The 15,275-nt window shown below is 35.8% G+C and overlaps 1 protein-coding gene across 7 annotated transcripts in view; it reads right to left on the bottom strand.

Annotated features, from left to right (window-relative positions):
- QKI (QKI, KH domain containing RNA binding) overlaps nucleotides 1-15,275 on the bottom strand; it is a 149,837-nt gene that overhangs the window by 102,935 nt on the left and 31,627 nt on the right. For all 7 annotated transcript variants that reach the window (XM_069010114.1, XM_069010120.1, XM_069010115.1 and 4 more), the window contains exon 2: nucleotides 9,948-10,090. In XM_069010114.1, the coding sequence (XP_068866215.1) occupies nucleotides 9,948-10,090 (143 nt within the window). The remainder of the gene's footprint in view (nucleotides 1-9,947; nucleotides 10,091-15,275) is intronic.

Below are 15,275 nucleotides of genomic sequence, written 5' to 3'. Positions count from 1 at the left end.
AGGTTGATCACGGGTTCATTTACCAAACTAGGTCTAGAATTTCAGGCCATGAAAATACTGAAACATGTCAGAGAAAGTAATTTTAAATTGTTTCATCAAAACAAAAGCAATCCCCCTTCCAAAATTTAGAACAAAACCCAGCAGGATTATCTAACTGGTAGCATTTCTCGTGCTACTACAGACTTCAAGTGATATACTTCAATAAAGTGTAAAATAAAGATTATAAACTCTCAATGACTATTTGCTGCTGTAGAAGCATTTCTTCTAAAAAAAGAAATAATAAATAGACTTCTCAGTGTTGACCACATTTGAAGTACAAAATTAATCTAGTAATTCCATTCACCTTCTGGAAACATTGTTACAAAAAGTCTTCTCCATATGTGTACATCTGCCATAATCAGTAAACTTGCAAGATTCAAACCTAAAACTGCAGAACAGGTCAGAAATACAGAGGATGGCTCAAAATATAGCACTCAATATCTCCTTTAGTGTTTTAAGATCTGATCTGCCCTGTTTGCTCTAAATGACTTTTGCTAAAAGCTATTACCAAACCTGAAGTGTATGCTCTAGCTGTAAAAAGGCAATGCATAAAAAGATAAATGAGTCAAAACTGAAAAGCACCTGAAACACCTTAAAAAGCCCACCTGGTTGGGAGCACTTAAGGGTACAAGCACTATAGAGTTATGTGCTTCAGTCAGCATCGAGCACTAAGAGCAGCAATATTACAGTCTAGTCATACAATAACAGTAGTACCTTTGGATATCAAATCATATTGAATCTATTATCCTAAATATCTACAATTACAACACTACTAAAAGAGCAGTGTATCAAGAATTGCTACATTCAGCCTTCATTTCTAACTAAATTTGCCTTTTACTCTGGGCTTTTAAAGTAAGGAGCGGTGTGCTACCACTTTCTACAGTTCTGTGATGACCAACACTGCAACAGAAGAGAAACTACCTCATATTTACCACAGGAGAGACAGCAGAAAAGAGTTATCATAAGGCTCTGAGATGTACTTCAGGTTTACATGTCAGCCTACCTGTCTGCAGTGACTTAGGATTTAGAGATATATGTTATGTTCCAGCCCTATCTACATTACAAAGCCAGAGTTTCAGGTCTCTTTCTTGTTTCAGCTTGCCCATCAGCTGACTCACAGAAAAAACCGAAGTCCTTCACAAAGACTCAAAGGCCCTTGTTTACAATTTTTCCGTCTCAAGGGTAACATCTGCACTCGTGGAAGAAAAAAAGATGTGCAAAATATTATTTTGGCTAGAATAACTTGAAAAAAATCTAATGAGATTGAAGCCCAAGACACATTATTTTAGTATTTGTGTTGAATGACATCAACTTTGCTTTACTTTTAATGCAAGTGACATTCATTTTTTTAAGAAATGGTAATCAAATTGTCAAATAAGTTCAAATTATAAAATTCAAGCAATTAGGTTAAATAGTACAACCCAGACATTTAAGATGTTGATTTGAATAATATATTCATCATCAGTACTTAAATACATTAGCAATGTAACAACTGGTCATTTCCCGATGGAGCATCAATAACAATGTATCTATTTAACACAGCATTCACATTTTTAGACCACCTGTACTTTACAAGGAAAAAAATAATCTGATAAACTGCTGCATATTTAAGACAACTTTAAATCACAATTTAGTTGATAATCTTCCCAGAGCAAGCAGTCCCTGTATCACTGACCACAGGGCAAAGCCCTCAGTGCCCTCTGACACCACAGATTACAATGTTTGCAACTAGAACTAACTCGAATTTTTGGGTCAGTATGTTCTGAGTGTTTATAAACCACACAGCTGAGACACACTGATCATGCTTGTATCAGCACTCTAAAGAGACAGAAACCTTCTGAAAAAGCATTAACCAACCTAAGTAACTGAAGGGTTGGGTGGATGAATGCACACAGGACAGGTGCATGAGCATTCCTGAAGAGAGGAAGTGCTACACTATATAATAAGAGACAACTAAGTGCAAATAAGGTGTAAAAAGGAACGGGCTTGCTCATCAAGCAAAATTATTCTTCTTAAAGTATTGAGCGTATTTGACAGAAAAAGAATTCAGTTTCAAAGCAATGCAGCAAATTTCAAAAGGAATCAGTGCCTTCACAGAATTCACTACTATACACTGCTCTTAAAGAGAGAAGCAGCATATAAAAGCTTAGAACTGTGAATTAATATTATGCCAAAGTGAAATTGAACAACAGTGTCCAACTAGTATTCTTACAAGCTTTAAAAAACAGCACACTAATTTCATAAATTGAGCAGATCCACACTACAATGGATGAATACCTATTAGCTACAGAAACCCAGAATCTCCTATGCAGAGATAGTACCTACTGAGACAGCATTTGGGTTTTATTTTAAATCCAACATTCCAAACCAAGGCAGGTAAACAACAGTTCTCTAGCAATGAAACAAAACATGGGAAAAGGAAGGAAATGCCTACAACAAAGGTTTACTCCTGAAGCTGGATTTGTGTACAATCTTCCCCACAAAAAGACTTTTGTAAGACAACCAAGTGACCAGCATCAACGAGACACATATGGAGAGCAAAACTACTCTGTTCTTTTGAAATACAGAACAAATTCAGATCAGAAATGTATGCTATAGATACAGCACTACACTGAAAACTTTTCCTTGACAAGTGATGTACACTTCTAAATGTATTAATAACTTCAGAAGTAGCATAACCTCAAAACATTACACAGTTTAAAAAAACTTGACCATGTTGTTTATAAGGCACTTTTTTTTTTAATCCTTTTTTTTTTTTTTTTTTGCTAATTAATATGCACCTCCAAGGTTTGTGGGCAGACTTACCCTAGTAATAAACAATAGACCTTTTACCACTGAGGGCATGTACATTGATTTTTACCTAAGCATATGAGTTAGAAGTGATACCAAGAAAGTATCAAGCTGGTATTTTGACTGGAACTCAAAACTACATTAAATAGCAATTCTAAACGGGGCTTGGTGCCGTCTTATCCTGGCAAAACACAGAGCAACCACAATTAGCTAAGACTTGCATTTCACTGACCTACCCATACAAAGTTACCAAACTCTTGCTGTCCTCTGACTGGAAAGAATCGAATTACTTTTGCAAGGACAACTCCATAAAAATCTGAGTGTACAAACAGTAATATCTAAACTACAGAGCCACTAAAAAGGAAGAAATATCTATTACTCAGTCTGTCAAAAGCTGACTGACCACTGCAGGGGGAGGGGGTGAAGACAACACGGTACAATAATTGCCAGTTTAAGTTTCTGGGGAAAGTACTACATCTTAGTGCTATAGGTCTCCTTTTGTCAACTAATCAGAATGGGGGAAACTAAAAAATTTAAAAACCTCTTAATCCTCAAGAAAGGGTTTTTCTCTCTGTATTTCCTCCCTCCTTAAAACACTGTGCTTCTCAAATACCAGCTCCATCTCCTTCAGGAGTCTGTTTCAACTCTCTAAAGCAGAGGGAAGATCTGTTCCTGACTTTGAGTAATAAAGCACAACTACTAAGGATTCTGATGTCTAAACAGTAATTTGTGAATTCACCTATGTGTTTTAAACACAAGCTCTACCTTGCTCTGTTAAGTATTGTTTCAGCACTTACTCGATGTATTTCCACGTTTACTGCATTGCCCAGTCCTAGTTAAAGTACACAGGACATTAGTTCACAAAAAACTACCAACAAGTTCAGCAGGTGTGTACCCAAGCATACCTGACCTCACAATAGCAAGCAAAAATACCATGCTGAAGTATTTCCTCATCCCTGAATAAAACCCTTCTTTCCTAAAATAAACATTTCAAAAGAACAGACTGAAAAAAACCCCCAATGTAAAACAAAGTCAGTATGCAACAATGCCTCACGGTTGACTTTTCGTTACTTGTACTTGCACCCAGCTCTCCTAGACTTAAGTCTTGCAAGAGCTAATACACAAAGTAGCAGCTCTAAGAAAAATCAGTTCAGCAAAAGCAAGCACACGCTGACACCACAGAGTTGTAGTGCATAATCAACTGAAACCATGCACCCAAATAATTCTGTAATCCAGGAAAGAAAGAAACATATGCACATGAAGTGCAGAATTCAAAATGGAAGAGGGTATTAAGAAGACAGCCCTGATCAAACAGATTGCCCACTGAAAGCCTGACTCTACACAGAAAATGAAATGAGCTATAATGAAAGGCACTACAGGAGCACAACCAATCATGATGGATGTTGACTGCTAGACCAAATTCAAAAAGTTCTGTTGGACACTTTCTTTGCAACCTCAAATCTTGTATATCCCAACATTTTTAATAATAATTTATTAGAATAATTTAATTTATTTCATCCACAGAAAAGTAACAGGTATCTTTAAACTAACTGTTTAGACTAATTTTCTAGACTACCATTCTCCTTTAGCACTTGGCTTCCCCATAAACGCACAGTCCTCTTCATCCACGGTGAAGAGAGGCACCCAAACATCTAGCACTAGCTGTTAATGTCAGAGGAGGGGATTCCCACCCTCAAAAGTTGGACCTGTATACTGATTAAACAAGAAAAAAATTCCACTGCTTTCTGCAGGGAGTGTCATATACATGCTGGACATAGCGTGTATATGAACATACATATAAAACTAGGAGTTTCATCTTATGACACTAATTTGAAGAAGTTAATAATACAAGCATCACCATAAAAACATGGTGTCCTAACAAATATGCTCAATTTTCCTATCAGTACCAGATACAATTCATTTCTTCTCCCAGATTTCCAAATTTACTTTGAAAAATATTAAGGGGAACATTGCCAAGACAAAGGCTACTTACTAAGTTTTTACTTGTCTTACTTCCACCCTACCTTCCTTTTCTTTTTATTTACACACTCAGAAAGACCACAGGATCTGCAAACAGCAAAATTAGAAAGTAAGAATAAAATGGGAAGAACAACATTAAAAGATAAATGACAAGGTAATCACCAAACCTAACTGGACTAAATTCTTGAAGAGCTTAACAGACAAAAAATAATGGAGATATGGACCAAGTTAATTGGTACTGCTGAGTACTGAGCCTGCAAGATTACTGTAAAGGACAAGATTTTTTATTCCAATGTATTCTAGACTGTCGTCCATCCTTTTGCCTCCAAAAGGCATGCCACAAACATGCTCTGGAGATTTGACCAACTTATTTATGAATAAAATTACGACATCTGTCATCCTTCACCAAAAAACCCCAAAACCAAAAAATCCACCAAGAAAGTACCCAACCCCCCACACCAGCTATTGAGTGTTCAGCATGGTTCAAAAAATAAAAAAAACTGTCAAAAGGTGATTCAGAGGGTCAGTAATGGAAGCATATCTAATAAAACATTAGATAGAAAGGGTAAAAAAAAATCTTCATACAGATATTAAGGCATGTACATTTTAACAGCATCTAAACAAAAGGGCCCTTTCTCAACCCATTCCCTTACCATGTGCAACCAGAGCACATAAAGCCTCTCATGAATATATAAAGGTTGAATTAAAAATTAAATTTTTAGTTCTCGTTATTTCTACTAGAATGTTTTTCCAATTGACCCTACTAAGACTGAAAATTAGTAATCAAACTACTTTAGTTATTTCATATACATTTGTACTTTCATCAGTAGCTGACCTCTCTCCCAAATCTTCCTTCAGCCCTGCCATTACTCTGTGTCCCAAGTTTATCTACAGATACCAGTTATATTCTCTCTTTGCTTCAAATTGCAAGGGTAAGCAAGGCCAAGTCTTTTAGCCTCCTTCCCTGTTTACCACTAGGGAACGAAAAGCTTAAGTAAAAGAATCAGAACAATAAATAAAGAAGATGTTATCATTTTCCTAATCCATATTAGGGATGCTATTAAACTCTCATATTACAAATTGAAAAAGTATTTAAACGTTTTGCCAGTAAGTTCCCCACAGTAAAATGAGTCCCTGTGTTCATCGTTGTGTTGTACTAATTAAACAGTTTTAACTAAAACGGTCAGAAAGTACGCACAAGCTGTTTATCACTGCTGGCCTTTGAGCTTCAGTATACTCAAAGGACATGCTACTTTAGATGCGATAATTACTGAGTTCTTACATTTTTACTGAAGAGGCACAGTAGAGTTCCAACAGAGAATTTCACATTAATCAGAGCTAACAGGGTACTTATTAATAATAAAGCCATGATTATAATAGAAAAAACATTTATTCAGTTCAACATTTGTAGGTACTAATTCCAGAAACTGTTTAAATTGATATCAGGCAGAAAGTTTAGTCTCAGCTCTTTAGGGAAATTCGAGAAAATTAATCATTTATCTGAAGCATAAGAAATGCTAAAGACTATTAACTATTCACCCACAAACAATAGCTTATCCTCCATTCTTCTGCTTCTTAGGAGCTCAATAATTTTTCTGACATCTTTTCTTCTTACTTTTTAAAATTCTGATGGAAGTTATTTCTCCATGAATTGGAAATGCCTTCAAACTGTAACACCAAAGACTTATATGAGAGTACAAACATTACACTATAGAGAACAAACACATTTTTAACTGAAGGGCAGAATATAGACAATTAATGGAATTTCATTTTTTCGGCGCCTGCTGCACAAGCTCTCTCTCAAGTTTCGGGAGCATATACATGGGTTCAGAAAAGTTAAGTATCTCAAATCTCAGTTTTAATACTAAAATTTCTATAAAGATTAAACACCTTTCAAGGGTGCTAGAACAAAACAATACAAATAGACCCGACTGCGTAACAGTAACTTCCTATGGAAAAAAATGTCCCAGAAAGGAGACCATCCCAACAGCCACACAATTTATCAGACTGTGACTACATCACAGAAAAATGCTCTTTATTAATACAACAGACCAAAGAAAATTAATTCTTGTTTAGCAAGACTTTTGCCTATCTTCCCCTTACTAGTAAAGAAGTAGGAATTCAGACTCTGAACAGCCAGCATTTAAAAACTAAAGGCTGTTTCAGTCAAATACTTTTTTGGCAAGTTGAATCTTGCATCAACTGTGGTCTTCAAACAAAAATATTAGATTAAAAATACTTAATATACACTATAGGAAAATAAATTAAGAGCCTTCAAGGGATTTTATATATTTATTTTAAATTTAATTTTATATATTCTCTACTTTGTATGGGGAACCAAAGGGTAGTAAAACAGTAACAAAGTGATACAGGCTCTGAAAATTTATTGTTTCAGCTTTTGTGCATGTCTATACATACACACATATAAAGCATGTTTGTTTAAACCTATGGTACACTACTATTTTTTTGCCTCACAAGTAACTGAGGATTCTCTGCACAAAACAGCATTATAGTGCTATGCAGTATTCACTATAGAAAACTAATAAACCAATATGCTCAAAATTCTAAATCAAAAATATTTACCACGACAGAAGTTTATTACAACTGCATAACATTTTGCTAATTTTTTTTTTTTTTAATTTCTGTTACTAAAAATATTATTAAATATATATCAGGAAAACAGTTTCTGGTCACTCTTCTCTGAGCAACTTTAGGTTTATCCAACTTTACATCTTTGTAACATATACAAGATTGTCAGCTGGAAGAAAATTATGGCAACACAAAGAATTAACTAGCTTTATCTGAGAAGCTCACTCTCATAGTCTATAGACCATGTCTTTCCTATATCTGGTAACAACTAAATTAATTGCTAAACATGAGCCAGAAGTTTCACATAACACAATGAAAATTATCACAGGTGACAATTTCTATCTTTACCCACAAATTTACCTTTACTGGTGAAATTAATACTTACAAGTGAATTTTACAACTTTTGTTCTTTTTTTAAAACAAGCTGGAATCACTGTACCCCCGACCTTCTGAATGCTAGCCTGAATTTAAAGAAGGTTACGTAATTTCTGACTTGCACAAAGATTTTAGAAAGAGCCTACATACAAAATCAAAGCTTTTTATTCGTATGTAGTGGTATATTCTAGTTTATTAACCAATTATTGAGGCTGTGCAAATCCCATTCCAAGTAGCAGTGAACACATATAGGAGCACAGAGAGAACACCAGGCTGGGCTCCCCAGGGAAGCTTGAACTGCCAGGTCCCACCACAGCGGCAGAAGCTGCACATTTTCTAGCACACACTTCACATCATCTCACAAGAACCAACAGCCTTTTTTATTCCAGGTCACATGTAAACAAATCACAAGCTTCTCCAACTTCTGAATGCATAAGTGTTTATTACAATAATTTAGTGACCACTTCAAGGCCATTCTTCTGAAAGCACACAAAGAGCTAACAGTAGCTAGTGAAATCATTACTTTGACAGTAACTAGAGACAAACTCTTTCCTGCTTATTTACATTATATTTGACAATTAACTGGCAGTGAAGAGCTAAGCTACTAAACCCCTGATTTCTAAAACAGCAGCTTAATAGTTAAAATAATAGGGAAATCCAACACCTTTTTTCTTACTCATAATCCTCGTACAGCACACCTCAAGTTCTGTAAAAACTGCAACAAATAACTAAGGCAACTCTTCATAAAGAATACATTGTCAAGTTATGAAACAAAGATTTCAATAACTAAGAAATGTTTTAAAAAGCCACTAAGCAATATAATTCTAAGATATATGCAGGTATTAATTCCACAGCTACTTACATGGCTTTGTGGAACAGAAGGACAGGACAATTCCTCTCAAAAAATCTGTAATTCCACGAGTCTCAAAAGAATCACTGTTTTTGGTGTGGGGACAAGTATGATTGTGCAAATATGTATATAGACACACCTATGTTTAACTTGGAAGAAAAATACAATACAAGGGGAGAGAGATGTCCTTAGTGCCAGTGCAAATTCCTTAAACACTTTTCCCAATACGGGTATTTTAACCCCACAGCAAAACAACTGCGTGGAAACTTGAAAAGAGAGAAAAGACATTTGTCTAAATATTCTGTTCTGAATAAGGACTTGCACTTAATTTTCTTAATGGAGCATGGCACAGTGAGGTTTATTTAGAGGCCTGTATGTTCTAAGCAGCATTGAAATAATAAAACTCCATTTGGAGAGCTTAATCTAATTAAGCATACAAAGAAAAGCCACAGAAATACACAAGTGTTAGCCCCATTTTTTGCTGTTCTGTACTTTCTTCCATTTTATATCACTTTAATGTGCAAATCCCTTACTTGGACCCTGCACTCCTCTATTGCAACAGAACCTCTAAATTCTATTTGGGAAGAATAACACAATTTCTTATTCTGTCACCAATCAATGAAAATGGTTGGGGTAGTTGGGGGTAGATTTTGACAGGACTGTTCTTCCCAAGCCGTTTTTAGAAACCCAGATGAATTCATAACAGTTCCAGTTAAATGAAACCATTCTCCTTCAACAGGTAAGCGTACAATGGAACTGAACACCCCATGGAGAGCACAGTATTGAGAGGCAAGCAAACAGCTTTGACAGACAAGCAAACAGTTTTGCTTAAGAAGGGCGGAGAAAGGGGAGAGGACAGGACAACCAACCCTGAGATAAAGACACTTCTGTAAGCAACAGAACTAGTTACACAGGTATGGGACAAACAGTAATTGAGACTAAGTACAGTCTCCAAAAGGTCTCTAAAGGGCCTCTAAGCATTCTGCAGCTGACTTTTAGTGACACACCAAGAGGAAAAAACATCATCCCAGGAACTACTTTCCTCCTAATATTCACTTCACAAGTGTCTCAGGACGGACAATACTGAATGAACACGATAACTAGGATCTTACATCTATGGTTTAGCAATCCAAACTAGTTTGGTATTTAACACAACCTTCTTCCACTCACACTCGCTGCAAATCAAGCCAAGTGGAACACACACTAATTCCCTGGTGTCCAAAGCAACTCAGCATGATCCAAGGGGTAGCATCCCATGAAATTTACACTTAAAGACAACCACAAGGATCAAAAAATAATTTAGGGACTAAAAGGATATACTTACATCTGGATATTCTTTTACAGGCACATATAGTTTCTCTTGTAACTGTACAATAGGTCCCACAGCATCTGGTAATTCTGCACTTCTCTTCTCCGTACTACCATTTAATGTGTCGTTATACATGTCTTTCCGTACTCTGCTAATTTCTGTGGGGGGGAAAAACGTATATTAGCCATTAAATACAGTAACAGATTATAATCTAACATGACAATCTTCTCTTTCTATTATTTCCCAAATCTTAATGCCATTTTCTTCCTTGTGTCATGAACATCATAGTAGCTGAAAAATCTGCTCTGGTTTTGGTTTTTTTCTTCTGTTTCGTTTGGGGGTTTTTAGTTGTTTTTTTGTTTTTTTCTTTTAAATTGCAGCACCCATCTTTAAATGTCTTTCATGTCTGTAAATCTGCTGCCTACTCATCTTGTTTATGGAATTCAGCTATTGAAGTAAAAATTATGTGCAGCTCCTCAGAACACTTACAAGATTGTTCACATCATTTAAAAGGTGTATAAAAACAGCTCTTTTAAGGTTTTTTTTTAATAATAAGGCAGTTAGAAAGCAAAAAAAAAAAAAAATTAGAAATCTGCACCTAACATAAAAAATAGAAAAATGCATCTATACAGCACTTTTTGCTAGTTATGGGATTAACAACAGCATCTGGAAGTTAAATGGAGTATCTTTCAGCAACGGGAAATAGGACAACTTAGCAGTGAGTGCAGTTCATGAGCACATGGTATGACAACAAACAAGTAGATATTGTTCTACTGACTACCCCCAGAGAGATAACAAAAGAATGAAGGCATGCTCTGGGCATGACCTGGGCAAGCTCTCTAAGCACCCAGAAGCACTACTACTTCATTTCAAGGTAATGAAAAACTCCTCAACAGCACCAGGGAATGTCAAGGGTGGACTTCTAAGTACTGTTTCTACCATTTGCACATGTATTACTCACACCTTGAGGTATTTACTTGGAAGATGTAGTTCAGTAGTTATGAACAAGGTAGTTAAAAATGGATAATTTGATTCAAATCTACATTAGCATCACTGAACTGTAATAGTCTGAGAATAAATGCAAAGCTTTCTTTTCTTTAACCAAAAAAGACATTTAACAAGAGGTTACATTTTATTTCTAAACCTGTTAAATGTTAAATGTGGCATTTAAATTGCTGCTATAAGAATAAGAAATTCCACATTTCATAACTTACAAAATCCCAAATAGTGTAAAAATGTTCTCAATGAGTTTATTTCAATACCACAGAAGAATTACTTAAAATGATTAACCAAGTTTCAAACAAAAAACTAACATTTCAACAGGATTGTTCCCAAAGCATTAAGACTTACAATAGCATGGGCTGTAAACAAAGCCAGGTATCAGTAATTCTAGTCTTTCACTTAGAATTGCAACAACTGCTTTCAAAACCTTCAGAATTAAACATGACACTGAAAACAGAAATCTTATGTTTTCATCTAAATACAGGAAGCCACAGAAAGAAGAAGTCGAAACTCTAGCAGCAGACAAGAGATTAATATAACCTCTGTTTCATAATCAGTTTCTTCTCTGGCAAATGATTAATAGCTGAGATTTCACCACCTGAAAAGCTGTAGGGTGGAGCAGTGTCAGAAAGGACACATCTCTGAAACGCATATTCAGGAATAAGTTGTTTCTCGGCTGGAAACTGACACAGTCAAGTGTATTGTATCATGATTTGGTAGTTAACACCTGTTTACAATGGGGAACACAAATTTTGTCACCATATAATCATAGCTCAAGGAAAAAATCCTCATCTCCATCTACACTGACAATTTTGGCTACGAGCACAAATTCCTCTGAACTACAAGCAGTATTTATACTGGCTTCAGTATATAAAGAAATTCTTTTGCACATCTCTTTGAACAAATATTACTATCTTTTGGCACACTTTGTTTCTCCTTTTCATTCTCTTCAGATTTTCCATTAATTTACACTACACTGAAACAAGCTAGGCAGTCCGCAGAAGTACTGAAGCGTAAGTAGCAACATGGTCATTTTTATTTATAACTGGCAGCTGAGTAGCTGCACCAAAATTCTTCTTTCAAAATGTATCTTTCATGCAGAATATAATCATTAACATTAGGTATCACAGTTTTCACAAGAGAAAACAAACATTTATTTTAATCTTTCCCTTGCAAATAATCCTATGCCACATTCATGACACTTGAAAGCCACACATTCAGAACACACACAGACAGTATGAGAGCTGGCTTGAGGACTACCACTCAATTTTGGCTTGTGTGAACCCTAAACTACCTATCACACCTCAAACTCTATAGAGAGTGAAGACATCTACCAACTCAGTGGAGTAGAAAACGCCACTACAGAACCAGACACCTGAACTTTAGTTTTCTTTGCATGCGTAGGTTTGTATTTTCTCTCACTACATTCAAGCCAGCAGTAACAGTAACAAACATCAGGACAGGGACAGTCAGCTACAGCAGTCAGCAAGTATCACTGGCTCCTCAAGTGCTACCACTTCTTCGGCTTCTTGGCATTTTACCTTCTCTCATCTTAGACACTTTCTCCAAGACTTCAGACAAAACATTCAGAAGCAACAAATGAAATAACAGGCATATATATATTCCCTGTTTTCTTTAACTTCCGATCCGACCTCCGAACTCCATTTCTGCACAACACGTCGTCTATGAAACTCTCTCTCCACTTTTCTTAAATTTCACAGTACTGAAGGGCTACTGCTTAAATGATAAAATAGTTAGATCAAATCTCTAGTTCACCCATTCTCTCTCACTTCTATGAATCGAGTACAACCTATCTTCCTTCCTAAGGTATTAGTGCAGCTGACCAAAAGCATTCTCTCAAATGCACAACTCCTGAAGTTATCTGCTTGATATGCCTCCTGGGTTTTTCCAGATTCTGCTGAATCCTTCTACACATCTACAAGATTGCTTTTTTTTATTATGACTAACACCAGTTTTCTCACATACCTGCCTCTTGTTTAATCACACCTCTGGTGTCTCAACAAGACTCCATACAAAGTATTGAATTTTGATGACATAATCTTTCCTTTTACAGTCTCCATTACAGCCAATTCAAGTTTCTAGTTTCTTGAGTATCTTGCAACTTTGCCACTCGCTTTAGGCTGTTTATGTGTATCAACAGAATTATGTGGCACTGTATTTTCAGCACCTCCCTCAAGCTTATCAGGAGTGAATAAGGTTTCCAAAAGCATCACCAACAGAATGTTAGAGAAGATAAAAGCTCTGCTCTCCCAAGCTCTAGCAAGCACCATTTTATTCTGTTCTGAAATACTTTAAAATACCTAAAAACCTGAGGAGCAGTGCTGAAGTAGGAAGGTCAAATCCTCCATGCACACCTTTTTATTTTTTAGCATTGAATTCACATATCTTTAAAAAAAAAAAAAAAAAGAAGTCAAGTAAACAGTCTTTTCTATAGATTTATTTCACATTTCTTACACACTACCAAGTAAGTCCTCCCTTGCCCAGAAGCTTCTTTGGTATGTCTCTCATGAAATCACACTGTTCAAGTTCATTTGTAAAGCTTTAGCTCCTTCCCATTTACAATTCTTTACAGATTCTTCCCTCTCACAGAAAGCCAACTGATTCAAAAATAAGGAAAGCTTTACTTTCAGAGTGAACATCTAAGTACAATTCTAGGTACTTCATCTTAATGCTGCAGTGATAATTACATGGTATAACACTCTAGGGATTTAAAAGAGTGTTAGTAAGGAGAGATACTTAATTATAATAGTAGATATGACTTATAAAAAAAAAGAAAGGCATACAGCAGCTTCCCCAGACCTTTAAAACCTGTGAGTTCTGCCAATGCATTAATAGGTCTCTGAAAGGATACAAGTACCCATCTCTACTGTAGGTAAAAGCAGAAACTCATAAAGAATTTTGAAACCTTTAACAATACCCTGATCTGTACACTCTAAGTAGTAAGTTTAGCAGTAAATAAATTTGTCTTGCTCACAGCAGGGTGATATAAACACTGTGGAGAAATAAACTTAAAAAAAAAAAAAAAAAAAAGACAAACTGGTTTCAGTATCTTCATCTTGTTCCACCTTAATATGGTATGACCTAGTTAGCCATGGTAGCAATGACATGCATTCTGGTCCAGAGGACATTTTTCTTCCTCTGTCCCTTGTTACACAAGTAATGTAATCTTCTGTTTCCTTTATCTACAGATCGTATTTTTCAATCTCTCTAATACCATTCAAAGAGATGTTTTGAAGCAGGATATCCCGTTTACACTGCTTACATCTGTCTACAGATATCCACTGGTTTGATTTCTTCATTAAAGTATTCTTCCCCCCTGAACACACAAAGAACGGTGTTCATGTGAGTGTTTGTCATCACATGAAAAACCATCACGAAGTTACTCATTTTCAGCTGTCAATTATTCCTTCAGAGGAAGTAAGACTCCGCACATGCATTTAAGACTGCTGGGTTGCAACGTAAAATTGGTTTACATAAACCATTCTCTGCAAGATTATTCAAAATAGGAAATCACTGAAAAGACTCAAATCCTTCCTGTCCCACCACTTTGCAAATCACTTTCATCACCAGTGGCCACAGTTTTACTATCTCTCACCACGAAAACTTCTTCTAAAGTTTTATCTTTTGGAAGAGCAGCAGACTTACAGTTTTTAAACCAATGCATTCCTCACTGTAGTTTAAGCTAGAACTAAGAATTTGAAGAACTGAAACAAATCTTCTGATGTTCCAGTTTAGCTGCAGCCGTTTAAACAGAGTTAAACTGATGCCACTCTCAGCTTATGTTTCCTTCCTAGGACCATGTTAAGTCATCAACACACACAGAATTTCATTTTTGAAAGCAACAGAAGAGCACCTTAACTATCATTCATTGTTTTTACAATACACAGCAAGTGGGGGTGGAACAATCCAATAGCCAAAATCAGCAAGAGATAGAGAATTAATCAAAATGCTAACCACCATCTAGCAGCAGCAGGCATGCTTCCTTAACCAAGTGAAGTACCAGTCTTTCAAAAATTCTCAAGCACAAGCTAGTTTCCATATGAAAAAATAATAAAAGTTAGGAGCAAATGTTTAAAGTTAAAAGTTTAAGAGTTATGGTAAGAAAAACAGGTATGTTCATATAGCTAAAAATCTACATGGTACTTGGACCTCACTGAGCATCAGTTTCAGTTTTCTACTTTCTCAAGGAAATCAAGTTACGCCCAAAATATCACCGACACAAAAATTTTTACATGCAGAGTAATTTTATGTATTTTGACAGGCAAAAGTAATTCCTATCATTTTTTTTTCTTACAAACTATGACACTAAAATGAAGCACA

This window comes from Aphelocoma coerulescens, chromosome 3 (assembly GCF_041296385.1).
Source record: "Aphelocoma coerulescens isolate FSJ_1873_10779 chromosome 3, UR_Acoe_1.0, whole genome shotgun sequence".
NCBI classification, from domain to species: domain Eukaryota; kingdom Metazoa; phylum Chordata; class Aves; order Passeriformes; family Corvidae; genus Aphelocoma; species Aphelocoma coerulescens.
This window is presented reverse-complemented; position numbering and strand designations above follow the sequence as displayed.